The sequence below is a fragment of the Sprattus sprattus genome, assembly GCF_963457725.1.
Source record: "Sprattus sprattus genome assembly, chromosome: 17".
Classification (NCBI taxonomy): Eukaryota; Metazoa; Chordata; class Actinopteri; order Clupeiformes; family Clupeidae; genus Sprattus; species Sprattus sprattus.
This window is the reverse complement of record NC_137915.1, coordinates 2,627,196-2,650,483: the sequence shown is the minus strand read 5'-3', so window position 1 is coordinate 2,650,483 and position 23,288 is coordinate 2,627,196. Positions and strand designations below refer to the sequence as shown.

Here is a 23,288-nt window from a genome sequence, read left to right as displayed (position 1 = left end):
TGCCACTGATAACCACAGAGGCCGTCCTCTCAGGGAGTCCAGCCCGCCACCTCTCAGACTGACCACGCCGTTCTGACCAGGTCACATCCTCAGTCACAATGCACTGCAGGGAGTGAGACACCACTCACAGATGTAGAGAGAGACAGACAGACAGTGCTCTGGTTCATCAAAGAGTGAGACACTATGCAGAGAGACAGAGAGACAAAGAGTGTTCTGCTTCATCAGATAGTGAGACACCAAAGAGACAGACAGACAGTGTTCTGGTTCATCAGAGAGTGAGACACTATGCAGAGAGACAGAGAGTGTTCTGCTTCATCAGAGAGACAGACAGTGTTCTGCTTCATCAGAGAGACAGAGAGTGTTCTGGTTCATCAGGAAGTGAGACACTATGCAGAGAGACAGAGAGACAGACAGTGCTCTGGTTCATCAGAGAGTGAGACACTATGCAGAGAGACAGAGAGTGTTCTACTTCATCAGAGAGACAGACAGTGTTCCTGTTCAGAGAGACAGACAGACAGTGCTCTGGTTCATCAGAGAGTGAGACACTATGCAGAGAGACAGACAGACAGTGCTCTGGTTCATCAGAGAGTGAGACACTATGCAGAGAGACAGAGAGTGTTCTGCTTCATCAGAGAGACAGAGAGTGTTCCTGTTCAGAGAGACAGACAGACAGTGCTTTGGTTCATCAGGGAGTGAGACACCAGAGAGACAGAGAGACAGAGAGTGTTCTGGTTCAGAGAGACAGAGAGTGTTCTGGTTCAGAGAGACAGAGAGTGTTCTGGTTCAGAGAGACAGACAGTGTTCTGCTTCATCAGAGAGACAGACAGTGTTGTGGTTCAGAGAGACAGAGAGTGTTCTGGTTGATCAGGGAGTGAGACACGACTCACAGATGCAGGAGAGGGAGACACTCCTGTGGTCCTGATCAATCTGTGCCATCATCTGATGGACACATGGTTCGGGTGGATGGGTTTGATTGACTGATCGGGTTTTTATCCTTCTACTGGCCAGCCTCAAGCAGATGGCTCACCCCTCAGGGCTGGGTTCTGCTCAAGGGTTCTGCCTGTTAAAAGGGGGTTTTTCTTGCCACCATCGCCATGTGCTTGCACTACGAAGTTAGGCTTAGGTCTTGGGATCTAGGAGATTAGGGTTAGGCCTTGGGTTCTACGAGGTTAGAGTTAGGCCTTGGACTCTAGACGTTAGGGTTAGGCCTTGGGTTCTACAAGGTTAGAGTTAGGCCTTGGACTCTAGACGTTAGGGTTAGGCCTTGGGTTCTAGGAGTTAAGGTTAGGCCTTGGGCTGTGTAAAGCGCATTGAGACAATGTCTATTGCTAATGGCACTATATAAATGAATAACATTGAATTGCATTATATTGTTGTTTAGGACATTGCTGTGACACTGACATATCAATACCGACTGACAGATGAAAAAGTGAAATTCAAAATGATTCAACTTTAGTCCGGACCGTCTGTCTTCCATTCAAAGTGCTGTTTCTCTGCTTTTGAAAAGAAAAACATTTTGTTGCTCATTCCCCCAGGCCCCTAGGAGACAACAAACAAACACAGTGTGTGTGTCCGGTGTGTGTGTGTGTCTGTGTGTGTGTGTGTGTGTGTGTGTGTCGGTGTGTGTATGTGTGTGTGTGTGTGTGTGTGTGTGTCTGTGTGTCTGGGGGTGTGTGTGTGTGTGTCTGTGTGTCGGTGTGTGTGTCGGTGTGTGTGTGTGTGTGTGTGTGTGTGTGTGTGTGTAAAGACAGCCAGCACTGTCAATGCTTTACACAGTAAGCCTGCCTTTGCCTTGGACTTAATAAATGTCTCCACTACATCAACCTATAAATACGCTCTCCAAAGGAACTCGCTGGAGTTCTGCGATGGCAACTAACGGCTGAATACACTAAGCAACCGCCAACAACAAACCGCTTCAGATGCCTGTTATGGATGTTTGCTCTGCTCGGCAACCCCCCCGTCAACCCCCCCCCCCCCCCTTACCCACCTCCACGCATTCCCTCTCCCACACCCCCACACTCCGAAGCCCTGGAGACCAGCGCTGGAGCACACACACACACACACACACACACACACACACACCCACACACACACACACACACACACACACACACTCACACTCACACACACATACACACACTGAGTTGGTTTGTTGTCTCCTAGATGCAGAGGTTCATCAGAGAGTGAGACATTATGAGGAGAGACAGAGAGACAGACAGTGCTCTGGTTCATCAGAGAGTGAGACACCAGAGACTAAAGTCTGTGAATTTGGCAAAGAACTGGGGGCTGCCCCCCGAACACAAACTTCCCCTGCAGCCGCTGTTTTGATACGCTGGTCATAAATGTTTGTTGTGAGTGATCTCTGACATTACGGGGGCGCAAGGATAACTTCTCATGTCGTGCTCAGTCCAGAAGAAAAATCACAATTGCAAACAAAACAAATGGTCTGCCTTTGCAACATCATCTCGCTGGGGCTTTTTTAAACCCCCTCTTCTTGAGGTTTCACAGGGTGGTATATTACCCCCGGAGTCTCTTTCCCACGTTTAACACAGCAATCTCCTCGGAGCCTAGCACAATGTCACAGAAACAAGCAGGAAAAACACACACACACACACACACACACAAACACACACACACATACACACACTCACACACTCACCCACACACACTCACACACACACTCACACACTCACACACACACACACTCACACACTCACACACACACACACACACACACACACACACACTCACACACACACACACACACACACACACACACACACACACACACACACACACACACACACACACACACACACGCAAACACACACGCAAACACATATATCTCTTAACTATGGGAAAGGGCCGAGGGGCTTTTTCTTGTGTTCTGCAGCACCGATGGTGATATTGGAGTCCCATGACTTGCGAGGTATGAAAAGTGTGTGTGATGGAAATCTCTCATTGGCAGCCTGGCCGGCTCTCCGCCAGCTAAAGATAGCCCCACTCTGGAAGCAATTGCTGGGGTGGACGTGATGGAGTGTTCAAGAGCGGCCCTCTCCTTTTTTGGTGCACTCTGGAACTAGTATGAATGGCATCAATGGGGGCATAACTGGAGCGCACGCCAGACAAACGAACTCAGAGCCTATGGAGCACATAACTAGCCTGAGAGTACGCCAGACAAACGAACTCAGAGCCTATGGAACACATAACTAGCCTGAGAGTACGCCAGACAAACGAACTCAGAGCCTATGGAACACATAACTAGCCTGAGAGAACGACAGACAAACAAACTCAAGCCTATGGAGCACATAACTAGCCTGAGAGAACGACAGACAAACTAACTCAAGCCTATGGAGCACATAACTAGCCTGAGAGCCCGCCAGACAAGCCTATGGAACACACTCCACTTCTACTACAAGGCAGAATCGATGCCCACACACACACACACACACACACACACACACACACACACACACACACACACACACACACACACACACACACAGCAACAACCCTTTTCCAAGAAACCGCATGTTCCACAAAATGCAGATCTTTCAGCCAGTACACTGCCATTTGTTCTTGTACAGCTTAAAGAACCACGGAGTTCAGTTCGACCTCTTGTTAATGAACTCCATTAATCATTCCGCTTGTTTGATTTCTCGATGTAAGCCAAGGTATGTTTGCAATCGCTCAGAAGTCATCAGTGAGAGAGTACCACACACAGCGCTCATATTCTCAGTGGAGTGGAACCTGTGTGTGTGTGTGTGTGTGTGTGTGTGTGTGTGTGTGTGTGTGTGTGTGTGTGTGTGTGTGTGATATATTCAGTGGAGTGGAGGCATGTGGACAGTGCTGCCAGCTCTCTCCCACACTGAGGTACGTGTCAAAGAGTAGATATCACGACTGCTTTTGGCCCACGACCAAGTGTAAGACCGTGCTACAGTAAGACTTCTTCATAACAGATCACCACCACTCCAACACAAGTAGTGTCAGGTGTCACAGAACAATGCATCTTAAAATGGAACAATTGTGGATATAGAAACACAGGAAAGGTCATGTCCGCAATGATTCATTCGGAGATATGTGGAAAGTGGCAGAGGTGCGAGAGAAGTTCACTAACTTTTTTAGTTCTCTAACAGAACTTTCAGGCCCATGTTCCTGAGGTGGGCTTAAAGAATGGAGAGACCGAATGGGGAGAAGAGGAGGGTGAGGAACCAGGAAGTACGCGACAGTAACGGGAAGGCTGTGTGACTGACACATCCCGAAGTAAATGCCTTCAGACCTGCATTACAATAACAATAATCAGTTCCTGAACGTGAACAGGTCTGGTGTCTGATCTAGACCCGGTCTAGGCCAGATGCATTCCAGAGTCAGGAACATTCTAGAACACCACATCCACAGAGTGAAGAAAATGGGGTATTCGAGAGTCTAAGAGCTCTCATTTGAACTGTACTAGAACTGGACATTACTGACTGTGTGTGTGTGTGTGTGTGTGTGTGTGTGTGTGTGTGTGTGTGTGTGTGTGTGTGTGTCGACATTATTGTTTTAAAAGCCTCTAATGCTCAAGGACATCAACAAGAGACTTTGTGTTTCAGGAAAACACCATCAATTATTTACCTTGACATCCTATAATAGCTGAGCAGTGTGTGTGTGTGTGTGAGAGCTCTGGGCTTTTGGCAGGGGGCTAAGTGACCCCCTGTATGGTGTTTTCACTGAGTCAGCTCCCCAGAGAAGACCCTCCATCCTCCTCCTCCTCCTTCTCCTCCTCTCTGATCTCAGGGAGCTACTGGGCACTCAGTACCAGGAGTATCGCTGGACATTACTGCTTTAAGACCCAACCCTAACCTCCACATTCTCAGACTTGCAATCCTCGGTCGAGGCCCTGCCTTTAGCAAGCATTCGAGTTGGTTAACGAATTTCACATGCCATCCAGGCTCTAATCACTCCCACCCTAATTTCATCCACATTTCACCATGGCTGGTATGTTCATCATATATACGGCTATACACTCTAGATCCACACTACAGGCTGGCATGTTCATCATATATATACGGCTATACACTCTAGATCCACACTACAGGCTGGTATGTTCATCATATATATACGGCTATACACTCTAGATCCACACTACAGGCAGGCATGTTCATCATATATACGGCTATACACTCTAGATCCACACTACAGGCTGGTATGTTCATCATATATATACGGCTATACACTCTAGATCCACACTACAGACAGGTATGTTCATCATATATATACGGCTATACACTCTAGATCCACACTACAGGCTGGTATGTTCATCATATATATACGGCTATACACTCTAGATCCACACTACAGGCTGGTATGTTCATCATATATATACGGCTATACACTCTAGATCCACACTACAGGCTGGTATGTTCATCATATATATACGGCTATACACTCTAGATCCACACTACAGACAGGCATGTTCATCATATATATGGCTATACACTCTAGATCCACACTACAGGCTGGTATGTTCATCATATATATACGGCTATACACTCTAGATCCACACTACAGGCTGGTATGTTCATCATATATATACGGCTATACACTCTAGATCCACACTACAGGCTGGTATGTTCATCATATATACACGGCTATACACTCTAGATCCACACTACAGGCTGGTATGTTCATCATATATATACGGCTATACACTCTAGATCCACACTACAGGCTGGTATGTTCATCATATATATACGGCTATACACTCTAGATCCACACTACAGGCAGGCATGTTCATCATATATATACGGCTATACACTCTAGATCCACACTACAGGCTGGTATGTTCATCATATATATACGGCTATACACTCTAGATCCACACTACAGGCTGGTATGTTCATCATATATATACGGCTATACACTCTAGATCCACACTACAGGCAGGCATGTTCATCATATATATACGGCTATACACTCTAGATCCACACTACAGGCAGGCATGTTCATCATATATATACGGCTATACACTCTAGATCCACACTGCAGGCTGGTGGTATGTTCATCATATATATACGGCTATACACTCTAGATCCACACTACAGGCTGGTATGTTCATCATATATATACGGCTATACACTCTAGATCCACACTACAGGCTGGTATGTTCATCATATATATACGGCTATACACTCTAGATCCACACTACAGGCAGGTATGTTCATCATATATATACGGCTATACACTCTAGATCCACACTACAGGCAGGCATGTTCATCATATATACGGCTATACACTCTAGATCCACACTACAGGCTGGTATGTTCATCATATATACGGCTATACACTCTAGATACAGGCTAGTATGCCGGGTCAGTGCCAGTGTCAGCTGTTCGGTAAGGAGGAGCCAGTGAAATCACCAAATAGGGTCTAGAGAGGGACTTTTATTCTTTTTTTAAGATTTGTTTTTGGCTTTTTTTATGCCTTTAATTGATAGGTAAGTGAAGAGTGGGACAGGAAATGAGAGGGCGAAGAAGTGGGGAGTGGACTGGAGAAATGACATCGGGGCCGGACTCGAACCCCCGCCTCCATGGGCGTCAAGCCCGAATGTGGTCGAGGCTACTGTGTGAGCTACAGTGCCCCCCCTAGAGAGGGACTTTGGTGAACCTGTCAATCAAGCACCAGATCTGACTGAAAACAAGATGATTGACGAGCGTGTTCACCAATCTCTACGGCCTACTTCCCTCCAGGAAGTGTGCTCTGCTGGGCCAGACCTGCGGCCATGACGGAGGGGGGCATAGGGCAGAGGAAGAGAGGGGGGCTCCCACATGCACGTTCATTTTTCTGGGGGTGTGGGGTGGGGTGGGAAGTTGGGGCGACAGAGAGACAGAGAGAGGAAGGGAGCTGAGGAATGTCTGGTATCTAAGATGCCACCACTCAGGATGAGGTGACCATTATGGAGGACCTCCCTGCACCCCTCACCCCGCCCCACCCCTCACCACCCCCACACCCCCCGACCCTAAGAAAGACTTCACACACAATCCAGGCCCTGTGACTAGACGAACGTGTGTGTGTGTGTGTGTGTGTGTGTGTGTGTGTGACCAGCCGGAGGGGAAGCGGGTCGATCCATTTGTCCCCGCAGCGGGGCCGGTGGGAGACTGCTGCGGTCCTGGGCGATTAGCCATTGTGTGTGTGTGTGTGTGTGTGTGTGTGTGTGTGTGTGTGTGTGTGTGTGTGTGTGTGTGTGTGTGAGCACCAGAGTCTGCCAGGGGCGTCGGGACGTGACCGAAAAAGGGGGCCTCCCTTTCAGCGCTGACGAAAGCTCAACCCACTCCATCAATCCTCACCCGCGAGGAAACAAACAGGGGCCTGTCCACTTCTGAGCAGAGAACGGAGGGGGGTGGAGGCACCAAACCACATCAATTACCCCCACAGACACACCACTTACACTGCCCCTATCTCCTGCCGTTTGCAACCCCGCCCGGGCGACAGCTTGACTATCTCTGCGGCAACGAAGGGTTAAGAGGGTCCACACCACACACACACACACACACACACTCACACACACGGAGGCCTGATTGAGAACTCAGCCTGAGGAACGTTGAGCTCAACAGAAAATTTGCAACTTCCTGAAAAATGTTGAACTTCTACTACTTAACGTTCAATTTTAACAAAGCAATCGTCCTCTTATGAAATGTGTATAAAAAAACAGCACCGCCCATTGCTCCATCTTTATTTTTTAAGGCAGTTCATACTGTAGGTAGAGTGAATGTGTGTCTGGTTTGACGAAGCTAAAAGAAACCCCCTGAAATGTCTGACTTCAGTGACCACCGCCCACTGACCCAGCGATCTTACAGTAAGCTGTACACGTGTATCACAGAGCGGCTGTTTATTATCTGAAAATTAGATAAGCCTGAACAGCACATGCCTGGCCTGACTCGGTGTCTGTGCCTGTGTCTGGGCCTGACGCTGTTTATGCATCTGTGCCTGTTTGCATGGCTTCAGTCAGGAGTGGGGACAAATTCACAGTTTCACTGAAAGCAACCTCGCCAGGACGTATCTGTGTCTGTTGCTGTGTCTATGTCTGCATATGTGGCTACGTATGTGGCTGCGTATGTGTCTGTGTCTGTGTCTGTGTCTTTGTCTGTGTCTGTGGCTGTGGCTGTGTCTGCGACTGCGTCTGTGTCTGTGTCTGTGTCTGTGTGTGTGTCTGTGTCTGTGTGTGTGTCTGTGTCTGTGTGTGTGTCTGGCATGGACCCTGTCCTTTCCAAGTTCTTTGTAAACACAGATAGAGACTCTCTTGACATTTGTACACACACTGTCAATTGAATGAGAACCATTCCAGGAAGGATCTCTATATCTGTCCTTCGATCTAAAACCAGAGGGAAATACTGCAGGATACGGTCAAAGCCGAGGTGAGATCTATCATGAAACACACGCAGAATCTTTGGCTCTTGTGGCTGAAGCTGTAACACAATCCCTTAGTGTGTTTGTCAACTCTGGGCTTCCTGCATTTACACAATAACATCCCCTAATGTGATGATTTCTGCTGCACACCGTCCATTTGGGTGACAAACACTGAATGAGATTACAGATAAAAGTCTCGTAAGTGAATTTAGCCATCAAAGAGTCTGTGTCTAGGGACTAAAGAGTTTTCTAACAATCTGAGAGCAGAAATCGCTTGCGTAGACAAAGCGGGACATTTTCCCTCTTCTCTTTTTTTTTCTTCTCCAGGCTGAAGCAAGCATAAAGGAGATGGCTGTGTTTGTGAAGCTGGTCATGAGCTCTCCGCTTAGATGTGCCACAGAGACAGCACTTATCATGTGACAGACTTAGAAAACACGCTCAACAGCTAACTCCCTTTCATTTCAAAGGCAGAAGAGGCCTCTATGATATCACACACACGCACACACACACACTCTCACACACACACACACATGTGTGCATGTGTGCCAAATTTGTTTTGCTGCCTCATTGTTGTGCGTCATTTGATTATTAGGCCTTGGGCTCGGTATAGCACTTTGAGACAATGTCTTTTGCTAATGACATTATATGAATGAATAATATTTGACTGAATTGAAATATTCCCTCAGCAATTTCGCATGATCAGAAATGCAACGACACAAACAGGAATCTATACAGTCACGGTATACCAACTCACTCTTTATCACATTAAAGGTCAGTCCTCAATAAAACACCAACACACATGTAGCAAATTCCTCCCAACTGTCAATGCTGTGTGTGTGTGTGTGTGTGTGTGTGTGGGGGGGGGGGGGGGGGGGGTATAATTCGTATACTTCCCATTCCTCCAGCCGGTCTGACTGCAGCATTGCTATCAGCCATATGAAGTGATAATGGCCCCACAGTGAGAGGGACTTACAAGGGAAATCCGATCCTATGGAATCACAGAAATGCAATTGGCATTTGCCAAGTTCCTTTCCCACATGTTCAATTGTTAACGGAGGCCCACTCGGTCTCAGAACCCCAGCACACACACACACACACACACACACACACACACACACACACACACACACACACACACACTTGGTCTCAGAGCCCTATCGCCCTTCTCAGTAATGACCAATCTGTAGACAGCAGAAGACAAACAGTAATTTCTCTCCCAAGCGTAACCGTGTGTTGGGTTTCAGTGGATAACCTCTGCAGTGCACCTGGTGCTGGGCGTCACTCTCCGCACACGACACGTCAGCTCAGCTCAGACCAGACCTAGAGCAGCACGTCATCCCCATCTAGCTCAGCACATGTGCGTTCTACTTGTGCATTCTACTTGTGCGTTCTACCTCTGCGTTCTACATGTGCGTTCTACTTGTGCGTTCTACTTGTGCGTTCTACTTGTGCGTTCTACCTGTGCGCTCTACATGTGCGTTCTACTTGTGCGTTCTACTTGTGCGTTCTACCTGTGCGTTCTACCTCTGCGTTCTACATGTGCGTTCTACATGTGCGTTCTACTTGTGAGTTCTACTTGTGCGTTCTACCTCTGCGTTCTACCTCTGCGTTCTACTTGTGCGTTCTACATGTGCGTTCTACTTGTGCATTCTACTTGTGCGTTCTACTTGTGCGCTCTACATGTGCGCTCTACATGTGCGTTCTACTTGTGCGTTCTACCTATGCGTTCTTCTCACTTGTGCACCGCTACGTCTAATGTCTAAAACGTCTTCTCTTCCCAATCTCAGACCAACAGCCAATTGAATTAAACATGTTTTTTTTTTTTCATGACATTTTAAATTCAATATTTTTCCATCATTGATCTGCTGTTTGCTTGCATTGCACTTCCCTTCTAAGTTGCTTAGGATATATATGTCTGCCAAACTATGACTTAGATGTCAGCGTAAATAAAGCAAGCTAGGGGGACATAACTACATCACAGTTTTGCTGTTTGAACAAATCCAAACTGACGTATGGAATTAAGATCCAACAGCAGGCTGTAAAGGCATGACAGTAAATTAGTAAGAGCAACAATACAAATAGCATTTGCAGAGAGGCACCTTTCAGATCTGTTTATATATGTATCAGAATGCGCCATAATTCGATGAGCTGACATGCTGTTTCCTGCGCATTAGACGGCGCATTGCTCAGACACACCGCCGACACGGCGCAGCTAGAATAGCATCTCCTGTCCTCATGACCCTCACTGAATAATGGGCTTCCAGTGCCACGGCCGAGAGCACAGAGCGCTCCAACATGCCCAGGGAAACTTCACAGAACTCAGGGAGAGTTTAGGGTAAGATGTCTTTTTGCACAGGGAAACTTCACAGAACACAGCGAGAGTTTAGGATAAGATGTCTTTTTGCCCAGGGAAACTTCACAGAACTCAGGGAGAGTTTAGGGTAAGATGTCTTTTTGCACAGGGAAACTTCACAGAACTCAGCCAGAGTTTAGGGTAAGATGTCTTTTTGCCCAGGGCATGAAGAATAAGTAGGCATGCTGAGAACCTCACAGTAGGCGTTCTTGAGCAGATCAATGTAAATAGATCATATCCCCAAAAACCTGCATGTTTTAAAACATTGAATGAGGTATTGTGTGTTTTCAGGGTAAAACAGGTCTGACTGTCCTCAGTGAAGTGCAACTGGAGCCGTGTGCAGACCGGCGGGCCTCTGGAGGCTGCTTGAGCCGCACGCTTCCCCAGAACAAGAGCAGCATTGAGGCCTGGCCTCTTCTCCAGGACACCCTGGGCTCTGGCTCCTGCTCCTGCAGCTCCCTCCCTCTCTCACTCCTGCTCCCTCTCCTGCTCCTGCTCCTGCTCCTGCTCCTGCTCCTGCTCTTGCTCTTGCTCTTGCTCTTGCTCTTGCTCTTGCTCTTGCTCTTGCTCTTGCTCTTGCTCCTGCTCCTGCTCCTGCTCCTTTCCTGCTCCCTCTCCTGCTCCTGCTCCTGCTCCTTTCCTGCTCCTGCTCCTGCTCCTGCTCCTGCTCCTGCTCCTGCTCCTGCTCCTGCTCCTGCTCCTGCTCCTGCTCCTCCTCCTGCTCCCTCTCCTGCTCCCTCTCCCTCTCTTTCTCCCTCTCCTGCTCCTTCTCCTGCTCTTGCTCCTGACGCTGCTGGGGAGAGGTGTGTGCTCAGCACGACTCGTCCGGAAATCCAGACCAGCCCCTCTGCACCCACGGAAACCTCAGCCACACTGAGGCTTGGAAAAACAGAAGTGGATATTTTGGAAAGAGAGCGAGAGAGATAGGGAGAGAAAGAGAGAGAAAGAGAGAGAGAGAGAAAGAGAAAGAGAGAGAGAGAGAAAGAGAGAGGAAGAGAGAGAGAAGGGTGCAATTCCATACTAAATCCTAAAGATAAATGTCGACCTCCTCTCAGGCGGGAATCAAACTCTGGGCTGCACAAACTCCTGTGTGTGTGTGTGTGTGTGTGTGTGTGTGTGTGTGCCTCCTCAGGTTTGTGTGCTTAGCCGCCGCTGAAAGACTGGGGGATTAGACACAGTAAAGTCACAGTTACACACAGTTAAGCACAGTTAGTCTGGCAGCCTGTGCAGACCTGTGCACAACACACACAAAACACACGCACAGAGACACACACACACACACACACACACACACACACACACACACACACACACACACACACACACACACACACACACACACACACACACACACACACACACACACACACACACACACACAGAGACACACACACACACACACACACACACACACAGAGACAAACACACACACTTCCTCTAGGCCCTGACCTGCTGATGGTTATCAGGCAGCAAAATCTGCATCCTTACACTTTTTTGATGGGTTTGTGGTTTTCAGTAGGGTGTGTGTGTGTGTGTGTGTGTGTGTGTGTGTGTTTGTGTGCCTATGTGTGGGGGTGTGTGTGTTTAAAGATTTCATGTGCTTTTGATCTGAAAATTAATTCTGTGCAAAAAACTAAAATATCATTCTCCGATTACTGCTATTAAGAGCCTATGATGCAAATGTCAGTTGATTGTCCTAGTTGTTGGCAGCGTAGGTCACGTTAGGCTAGTGGTACATGGACTTGGCATTAAACAAAGGCCAAACAGTTGGCCCTCAACAGTACTGCTCGATATCAGCAGTTAATGTTTATTAGGATGAGATATGTTTCCTCTACTCTTGAACTGCGAAACCCAAAATGGACTGTTCAGAAAATTGGCTTCCTAGTGAAACTTGACTTACTTATAACGTACATAAAATAAGTGTGTGTGTTTGTGTGTGTGTGTGTGTGTGTGTTTGTTAGTGTGTGTGTGTGTGCCCGTGTGTGTGTGTGCCCGTGTTTGGGATTGTGTGTGTGTGTGTGTCTGTGTGTGTGTGTGTGTTTGTGTCTTGAACCCATGCCACAACCCAAACTCCGTTGAGGACCCATATTGGTTTAGGCCGCAGCCCCACAGCCCTCAGGTCAAGGCTAATAAACCTGTTTGAGTAGAGAGATCCTGCTCCTGCTCCTGCTCCTGCTCCTGCTCCTGCTCCTGCTCCTGCTCCTGCTCCTGCTCCTGCTCCTGCTCCTGCCCCACAGCCCTCAGGTCAAGACTAATAAACCTGTTTGAGTAGAGAGATCCTGCTCCTGCTCCTGCTCCTGCTCCTGCTCCTGCTCCTGCTCCTGCTCCTGCTCCTGCTCCTGCTCCTGCTCCTGCTCCTGCTCCTGCTCCCTCTCCTACTCCCTCTCCTACTCCCTCTCCTACTCCCTCTCCTACTCCTGCTCCTGCTCCTGCTCCTGCTCCTGCCCCACAGCCCTCAGGTCAAGGCTAAAAAACCTGTTTTAGTAGAGAGATCCTGATTGTGGCCCTGTTGTTTCTGGTCAAACAGAGTTGTCCCTCAATGTAGCCACTAAAACATGCGGTCTGAAAACAACATTGACTTAAGCTAATACGTCTAAAAGAAATGAAGATGACTTGGCTCGTTTGCGTCCTTAAGAATCGAATCGCATCAGCAAGGGGGGAAGAAAGACGGGACTTATCTCAAACATCAACAGCCTCGTGGGGTCAAGCACACATACTACACAATGCATCCTTATTAATGCAAGCCTATGGTATGTGCACTGGTTCTCAGGGAGGCCTCCCACCCAGTCAGACATCCAGTGAAGGCGTTAGGCTGCAGGCTTTATTTTAATCACAAGCGCTCCATTTTATGGTACAACCCTCCCTCCTGCTCTCGAGCTTTTGGTCGTCGTCGTCTGCATTCTCCTGCGCGTGTGTGTGTGTGTGTGTGTGTGTGTGCGTGTGTGCGTGCGTGCGTGCGTGCGTGCGTGCGTGCGTGCGTGCGTGCGTGCGTGCGTGCGTGCGTGCGTGCGTGCGTGCGTGCGTGCGTGCGTGCGTGCGTGCGTGCGTGCGTGCGTGCGTGCGTGCGTGCGTGCGTGCGTGCGTGCGTGCGTGCGTGCGTGCGTGCGCGTGTGCGTGCGCGTGCGCGTGCGTGTATGCTTTTATAGTTACGACTCATATCCACTCCGCACAGCAACACAAACACAGCATTTCTCCTTCAGGGAACTTGGAGTTCCTTTTTGGAGAGATTTTTTTTTTTTGCTGAAACAGTGTGGAATTTATAACTTAATCCTGAAAATAAGAAACCGTGGAACCATTTTGGCCACCGGAAACAGACCAGATCTGAAGTACATCCACCGTGAAGTCAGCTAGTTTGTCCTGAACTAAATCCACTGTGAAGTCAGCTAGTTTGTCCTGAACTAAATCCACCGTGAAGTCAGCTAGTTTGATCTGAACTAAATCCACTGTGAAGTCAGCTAGTTTGATCTGACCTAAATCCACTGTGAAGTCAGCTAGTCTGATTTGAAGTACATCCACTGTGAAGTCAGCTGGTTGCTAGTTTGATCTGAACTGAATCAACTGTGAAGGCAGCTACTGGCTGAGTAGTGGAGAGGAGTGGAGAGGACCACATCTGTCCACACCTGTCCTGCCAGACATGACAAAGCACCGCTAAATCCCTTTAATCTCCTGGAACTCACCCTCTGGTAGCCAGAGAGACATGACCTTGTGTTGGCACGGCGACCCACAGGGCCTAACCTGATGGAGACAGACAAACCCGTCTGCACAGGGGGCTGAGTGAGAGATCATCTTTGTGGGGGGGAGGGGGTGTCAGTGACAAGACAAGCTGTAGAGATCGAGCTTGAAATGCAAGACGAGGGTCAATGAAAGGACAAGCTGTAGGGATGAGTGTAGACTGGGCGAAGGTGGGGTTGGTGTGTGTGAGTGTGTGTGTGTGTGTGGTGGGGGGGGGGGGGGCTTGGTGTGTGAGCGTGTGTGTGTGTGTGTGTGTGTGTGTGTGTGTGTGAGGGTTTGGGGGTCATGTATGTAGACATGTTGGTAATGGGAGCCCTGTGGACGCCCCTCCAGAGGGAGCAGGGCGCCTGGTGTGTGCAGTGTGTGTGTGTGTGTGTGTGTGTGTGTGTGTGTGTGTGGGCACCAGGTGTGTGCAGCTGCCCGCCGAGCTGCTGATGGGGAGGGGAAATAACAATTAGGATGGGGGGGGGGGTGGAATTAGCACACTGATGATGGACATGCTTCACATTCTCAACACCCTGCCCTCCCAACAGGTGTTCTCCCTCCAAGCCTCCTTCTTAATAGTTTAGTTTGCCTCTTTTGTCTCTCAAAGCCAAACTAAATCTCATTCCCATTTTGTTTTTTCTGCTAGTCCATTTTCTTCCTGTTTTGTCTGTTTTTCTTGCCGTATTCTACGTTTGAGGACTAAACCACTAAGAGACAGTTCTCCTTCAACAAGGCCAAAAGGAAGATGGCGTCCATCCACACAGCAAGGCCATAACAAAGATGGCGTCCATCCACACAGCAAAGCCATGGGGAAGATGGCGTCCATCCACACAGCAAGGCCATGGGGAAGATGGCGCCCATCCACACAGCAAGGCCATGGGGAAGATGGCGTCCATCCACACAGCAAGGCCATGGGGAAGATGGCGCCCATCCACACAGCAAGGCCATGGGGAAGATGGCGTCCATCCACACAGCATTGCCCCTGCAGATCCCACTGAGACGCAGTACCTCCGATGCCCTCGCTTACACCATCTCACCGGTGACAACCAGCGGCACAGCACTGGATACCCCTGCTCATAGCAGAGCAACCAGTGTAAACACCATCCATTACATAGCAGAGCAACCAGCAGCACAGCACTGGATACCCCTGCTCACAGCACAGCAACCAGTGTAAACACCATCCATTATATAGCAGAGCAACCAGCAGCACAGCACTGGATACCCCTGCTCACAGCACAGCAACCAGCAGCACAGCACTGGATACCCCTGCTCATAGCAGAGCAACCAGCAGCACAGCACTGGATACCCCTGCTCATAGCACAGCAACCAGCAGCACAGCACTGGATACCCCTGCTCACAGCACAGCAACCAGCAGCACAGCACTGGATACCCCTGCTCATAGCACAGCAACCAGCAGCACAGCACTGGATACCCCTGCTCACAGCACAGCAACCAGCAGCACAGCACTGGATACCCCTGCTCATAGCACAGCAACCAGCAGCACAGCACTGGATACCCCTGCTCATAGCACAGCAACCAGCAGCACAGCACTGGATACCCCTGCTCATAGCACAGCAACCAGCAGCACAGCACTGGATACCCCTGCTCACAGCACAGCAACCAGCAGCACAGCACTGGATACCCCTGCTCATAGCACAGCAACCAGCAGCACAGCACTGGATACCCCTGCTCATAGCACAGCAACCAGTGTAAACACCATCCATTACACGGCGACGCCGCCACGGCCAGCGCAGTTAAAGTGAGTGGAGCTTGGACAGGCTCACTGCTCTGCATAAATAATATAATCTACAGCAGCAAGGAGCCAAGCACAGGGCCAGAGAGGACGTGCAGCGAGGGGGGGGGGGGGGGTAGAGGTTGGGAGGGGGTGGGATGAGACAGAGTGTGTGTGTGTGTGTGTGGGGGGAGGGGGGGGGGGTGGGGGGTGAACACAAACAAGTCATCTGACTGACTAAAAAGCGTGTGTGTGTGTGTGTGTGTGTGTGTGTGTGTGTGACAGGGCCTCTCTGCTCCTCTCCGCTCTGCCTTATTGATTAGTGTTAAAGGATGAGAGGGGAAGCACTGCTTAAAAGCCCACTGGAAAGGAGACAAGCAAACTCTCTCTCTCTCTCTTTTTTTCTCTCTCTTTCTCTCTCTCTTTCTCTCTCTCCCTCTCCCTCCCCCTCTCCCTCTCCCTCTCCCTCTCCCTCTCTCTCTCTCTTTCTTTCTTTCTCTCTCTCTCTTTCTTTCTCTCTCCCTCTCCCTCTTCCTCTCTCTCTCTTTCTCTCTGGTCATTTCCCATCAGGTCAGCTTCGACTGGTACTCCATCACTCACAGAAAAGGCTTATTCAGTGTTTATTGGGTCTTCATGAGAGTTTATGCTTATGTTTACGGCTGTGTGTACGTGTCGGGTCAGGTTTCCCACAGCTGCTCTACACAATAAGCTGACCTCTAGTTGAGCTGCACAAGGTTCTCCTAGTGTAGTTACTGTTATGTTTGTATATACATTTACACATCGAGAGAAAAAAAAAACGATTTGCATGTGGGAAATCACGGGTAGCTGGAGGGCCTCTTTCCTACAAACATGCTGTTCAAAAGGGTTCTATTCCAAACTGTTCTATTCTAGACTGTTCTAGAACTGGGTTCTATTCCAAGGGTTCTTTTCCAAACTGTTCTATTCTATGAGAACCTTGCATTTGGGAAGTTTTGAATAGCATCCTTTAACAGTTATTGTCTAAAGAAACGAAATAGTTTTACATTACACCTTTTTTCTAAAAGTGCACACCAGTAAATCACGCCTTTGTTTGATCTATGGCTGTCTGTTGTGTCTGTGACAGGTTCATTTAAACCACACCAGTCTCCCCAAACCGCCCTCCGACAGCGGCCGTAAAAGTCACCAGCGCGGAGGATTGATAGCAGCCTCATTTCAATGATAAAGCTGTTGATGTTTTGAGGGGACGGTGGTTTCCACCGCACATTAGTTTGATCTGAACTAAATCCCCCACATCCACCCCTCCCCCCACACACACACACACACACCCACAGTCACACACACACACACACACACACACACACACACACACACACAATGCTGCACCCGGGGACCTGGCAGACAGCGCTGCTTTAAAAGGCCTCGAAAGCTTTTTCTCCTACAAAACACTCTTCAACACAAGCAGGGACGACATGTAGGAGCAAGTCTGGCTCTCGTGGTTTTCATTGTCTAACCCTCCCCATCCTCATCTGAAGGCCTGCGGTCAAACTCCCAGGCTTGTGACATAGGTACATGTGTGTGTGTGTGTGTGTGTGTGTGTGTGTGTGTGTGTGTGTGTGTGTGTGTGTGTGTGTGTGTGTGTGTGTGTGTGTGTGTGTGTGTGTGCATGTGTGTGTGTGTGTGTGTGTGTGTGTGTGTGTGTGTGTGTGTGTGTGTGTGTGTGTGTGTGTGTGTGTGCGTCTGGTTGTGAGGCATCTCTACTCTCGAGGTCTTACGTAGGTACATGTGTGTGTGTGTGTGTGTGTGTGTGTGTGTGTGTGTGTGTGTGTGTGTGACGTCAGTACGGGGGCACCCCACGTATGTGTCTGGGCCTGGTAATCCATCTGTCACTACAAAGGCCCGGGTAAAAGAGTTGTTGGCACAACCTGCGGATGTCTGACTGGGACCTTGGAATGTCTCCAGGCATAGGGACTTAAGTCACGGAGAGAGAGAGAGAGATGGAGAGAGAGAGAGAGAGAGAGAGAGATTGACAAAGAGAGAAAGTGAGAGAGTGAGAGGGACAGAGTGAGAGGGACAGAGTGAGAGAGAAAGTGAGAGAGTGAGAGTGATAGTGAGAGAGAGAGATTGACAAAGAGAGAGAGAGAAAGATTAACAGTGAGAGAGAGAGAGAGAGAGAGAGAGAGAGAGAGATTGACAAAGAGAGAAAGTGAGAGAGTGAGAGGGACAGAGTGAGAGGGACAGAGTGAGAGAGAAAGTGAGAGAGTGAGAGTGATAGTGAGAGAGAGAGATTGACAAAGAGAGAGAGAGAAAGATTAACAGTGAGAGAGAGAGAGAGAGAGTGAGAGAGAGAGAGAGCGAGAGAGAGAAAGATTAACAGTGTGAGAGAGAGTGAGAGATAGAGAGAGCGAGCGAGAGAGAGTAAGATTAACAGTGTGAGAGAGAGAGAGAGAGTGACCGCGAGATAGAGAGAGAGAGATTGACAAAGAGAGAGAAAGAGAGAGAGAAGAAGAACAATGCCCAGTCGGAGCCAGTGACTGCAGGTTCTGATCGGTTCTGAGGAAATGACACATGTTCTATGAAAGAAGATGGAGATGGTAATATGGGGGGGAAACCATTACAAATATCCTCTACAAGCACCTGACCAAATAACTGAAAGGAAGAAGGACACACACACACCCACGGTCACAAACAATCCCCATAACACACACACACAGTCCCCCCCCCCCACACACACACACACACACAGTCACACACACTCCCCCCCCAACCACCCCCCCCACCCCACACACACACCCCATCCCCACACACACACACAGTCACCCCCCCCACACACACACACAGTCACACACAATCCCCATAACACAGACTGTTTCGTGCTGCTTGGGTTTTCTGTCAGGGTAAGAGCTTTAAGGCTTCTAATAGAGCTCCATTAACGCTCCTCTGCGTTCGTAAATGAGCCAATTAGACAGCTGCTATCTGCTAACAAGCACAAGCTATCCCCCTAAGGCAAGCCCTCTTGGTCTGGTTAGCCACATAAAGTAGCAATAATTAAGGGCTATGAATGGATTATAAACAGGCAAAAAAAAAAGTGACGTTACATGGCTTAAAGCCTTGTAATAGTTCTTTCATACTCTGTTCTGTTTTAAAATACCTTTAATATTTAAGAATAAAGGCTAAGTAATACTTTAAACTGAAACACACAAAGTAACTTAAATAAATTAAATGAAACCTATAAGCCAAGGTGTCTGAACTGAACTGACTGAGCTCAGTAAACTTCAGGAGAGCATCTCAGGCCTTTCCCTGTCCACGTTTCCCCCGGTGATCTGGATAGCATCACGGCCGTCTCAACAGCCCTGCATTCTCCAGACAGGAACCGACCCTGTCACCGTGCCAGCACACTTCAGAAGTGCACCGTTGCCTCCAGGACACGCCACTGCGTCTTACGACAGGAAGGTGAACAACAATGCCTCCTAGACCTAAGGATACGGCTTATTCCTGTCCAAGCAACCAAGACAAAGAACCTTCCCAGATGTTCCCCCCCCAAAAAAAAACTCTTCTCAAGATAAACCACACCTTCTTAGGCCAATCCCTCACAGACGTCAGATGAGCAGGTACTACATCTGTCTATGTACAAAAATGATACTATTTGAAGACGGCTACATAATGACAAAAATGGGAAATCCTAACAGTATGACAAGGGACAAAATTATGGGGAAAAAATCTGAGCTTGGAATAGCCAGAATAGCCATGAATAAACACTTGCTTTGTTTGGTCTACCTGGATACCGAATGGTAACAACAGCTTTTCTTTAAACATTTATGCCACGTTTTGCATAAACACTGTGATGGATACTCGCAGAGAGGAACTCACCGAAGCAGCCTAAGGTCTGCCTTTATTCTCGTTAATAGACTTCCAGCCGAGCTTTTCCAAGTAGAAGGCCTAGACTTGGTTTTTATTTTTCTCCTTAATCTCAGTGATAAAACTATGCATCTCGAAGGACAATGCCTGTAATTGTATGAAAGTCGCTGGGGATGGACCGCCGGGGCGCACGCAGCCACATTGCCATCCTAAAGCATGGTGTCTTTGTGTGAAAACGCTGACCTTTGACCCCCCCTCAGTAGGGGAAGTCTAGGGAGCGGTACTTTCTCTCCATTACAGAGATGGAATTTCTCTGTCGTCACCCGTTTTATGCCCACGGTTGGTTTTTGTAACAAATCATTTTCTTGTTTGCAGATAATCTTTGGGGGGGGGGGGGGGGATCTTTGGATAACAGGTTGAACTAGAAAGATTTTCAGTAGCCATTTGGTGATAAGTCTAGACAATTCCAGAAGTCTGAAATAATCAATTCTATAGTAGATCTATTGCATTTGAATGTATTCGTTCCCTTAACAAAGGAACCCCCCCCTTCTCAAAGTCATACCACAGTCATACCTTCTCTTAGTCATACCACAGTTCTCACTGAGGCAAACTATAGTAGTTAGCTAAGGTTCCACATGAGGAACTACAAAGGGAACTGTTTGGGGCAGAGGATGCTTCTCCACACCTGATCCTCCTAAGCACATTGTTGAAGAACAGGTTGTGTGTTTGACCACTGTTGCTGACCAATAACAGGCTATCATAGAATCCTATCTCAATGCAGTTGTATGTAGCCACTCCCGTCACAGAGGTGGTCATGTGATGATCAGCTCGTCGGAAAATTCCTGGAAAGACTTTGACACCAGATCATCATCACTATGTCACAGTCTCAGCTTTGTCTTATCTGAACGTTTGATCTTTTTTTTTTAAACGGTTCACTTTTGTCCTCAACAGAGTGAAGACACAAGAGCAAAGGTGCTCGGCAGAGCCCTGCTAACAAAGAGGCAGCCTAAAGAGGCAGCCTAAAGAGGCAGCCTTTGAGTTACTGAGGGGAAATCCCCTCGTGCCCTTACAGATGACAGGTCAGACAGGAAGTGAGATAAGGCCCGCCTCCTCATTAGTGCTGAGAAGAGGGCCAGCAGGCCAGGACCTCAGAGGACAAGAGGAGAGACAGAAGACAGGGAATAAGAGAAGAATAAGAGAAGGGGAGAAGCAAGAGAGGAGAGAGAGATGGAGAAGAGGGAGAGAGAGAGAGAGAGGAGAGATGGAGAAGAGGGAGAGAGAGAGAGGGGAGTTGGGGAAGAGAGAGGGAGAGAGAGAGAGAGGAGAGATGGAGAGAGAGAGAGAGAGGGGAGATGGAGAAGAGAGAGGGAGAGAGAGATGGAGACGAATAAGAGAAAGGGGGAAAGCGAGAGAGTATAGAGATGGAGAAGAGGGAGAGAGAGAAGAGAGATAGAGAGGAATAAGAGAAGGGGGATAATGAGAGAGAAGAAATATGGAGAAAGAGAGAGGGAGAGAGAGGTGGAGAAGAGAGAGAGGGGAAGAAAGAGAGTGTGAAATGGAGGGGGGGGGGGGTCAGGGCCTGAAGAAGAGGCTGAGTTAAAGCAGTAGGGTTACTTGGTGTGACTTAAAAGACTGACAGTGAAAAACAAACGGGAGGAAGTGTGTCGGTTTACTGCTTGAAACACAGAAAGGAAGGATACAGGGAGCTTTAAGTGCTTTTAGACATTCTTCTCTTAACAAACATCACTGGAAAACATCCTTGAAATGTTTTTGAAAGCTGGCGGAATGGATGCCACCGTCACTCCACCCATCCTACATCTATCTGTGGGCAGCCTTCAAAAGGCTAGAAGACTTCTGGAATGTGCTTTAGTGTCCGGTAGGATGCATATGAAATCATAAAGTTTTGACCCGAATGTGCTTAAGTGTCCGTAAGATGCATATGAAATAATAACGTTTGGACCGAAGGAGCCAGAGCGTATCTCTGAAGACTGAAGCACAGATCCGCGCCCAAGTGAGTGTGAAACACAAATTGAGCACGTCACGAAACGGATCATGATTTAAGTGGCTAAAGTCCCAGCGCATGGATAGAGAACGAGCCCTTGTAAACCATTTCAGGAGTAGAGAACACCACTGTCACCACCAAAACATTTGCAAAACTTTAAAAAAAAAAAAAAAAAAAAAAAATAAGAAGTGAATAATTTATCGTGGAGAGGAGAAAATCGCCAGCCTAACATAAAGCAAACATTAAGAATGGGGGGGGGAAGTGTTCAAAGGGGAAAAATTCAGTTATCCATGCTACTACTAGTAGAGCTAAAGAATTCAATAGAAAAGGTTACTCGGTGTCGGTCACCAGTAGCGATGGGTGCAGCTCACGCTTATTAACTTAGCAATTAGTCGTGGGCGTGAATGTGTCCATATGAATATTTCCCAGCGACTGACCGACTTCTTACACGACTGTCTTAAGGCTGCAACTCAGCAACACACGATATTAAGAAGTTTACTAGTACTAAATCTAGACTACACTAACCTACTATAAAAAAAGAAAATTACCTATGAAGTGATAGGCTACATCTAAATTCGCAATCGTTTTTGTTACAGCCTCATAGCTACATACACTTAAAACACACTTTGGAAAAGCTGCGCCGATGCAATTCTCTGCTATACAAATCATCACGAAGGAGTCCCATATTTAAGAAACTGTACCTGTACGGTGCGAATCTAAAGTCAAGCCGCCTCTGTCAGGTCCCAGCGACAAACTGGTCAAGTGCAAGCCGAAGTTCATGTTCTATAGCTATTCACACAAGCCTGTAAGCACTTTGCAAGGTTATTCACACGTTTTTCGCGTTACTTACATTGACTGGAGAGGACGAGGATGTAAAGTCCTGCGAGAACAAAACCACTCGATGCTGCCATGCTGCGTGTTCTCCTGTACGTAGCCTACAGAAGGTGCCTGGGTTCCAGCTGCTGCAGACACGACAAGCGGGCTGCGGGTGTGTGTGTGTGTGTGTGTGTGCTGCGGGTGAGGCAGGGCAGGGGTAGACAGACTACAGTGCTATGCACTCATACACCACCGCGCTGCTGGAGGAGGAGGAGGGACGGATAGTGCGCTCTGACTGGAACTACCACTTAAGGCGGAGCCCTCAGTCTGGGGGTCCAGAAATGGGTGGTTTCAGGGTTGTTGTAATCCGATGGTTTGGGTATATACAGTAGTTAGGACAAGATTTCTTTTTTTCTTCTTCCCAATATTTGCATAGTTTTACTGAATGG

General features: G+C 48.3%; 1 protein-coding gene across 3 annotated transcripts in view; it reads right to left on the bottom strand.

The window, feature by feature from the left end:
* The window catches only part of mcamb (melanoma cell adhesion molecule b), a 57,359-nt gene extending 34,342 nt beyond the window's left edge, over positions 1–23,017 (bottom strand). For all 3 annotated transcript variants that reach the window (XM_080854900.1, XM_080854901.1, XM_080854902.1), the window contains exon 1: positions 22,874–23,017. In XM_080854900.1, the coding sequence (XP_080711026.1) occupies positions 22,874–22,934 (61 nt within the window). In that variant the 5' untranslated portion in view covers positions 22,935–23,017. The remainder of the gene's footprint in view (positions 1–22,873) is intronic.
* Positions 23,018–23,288: the final 271 nt, after the last annotated feature.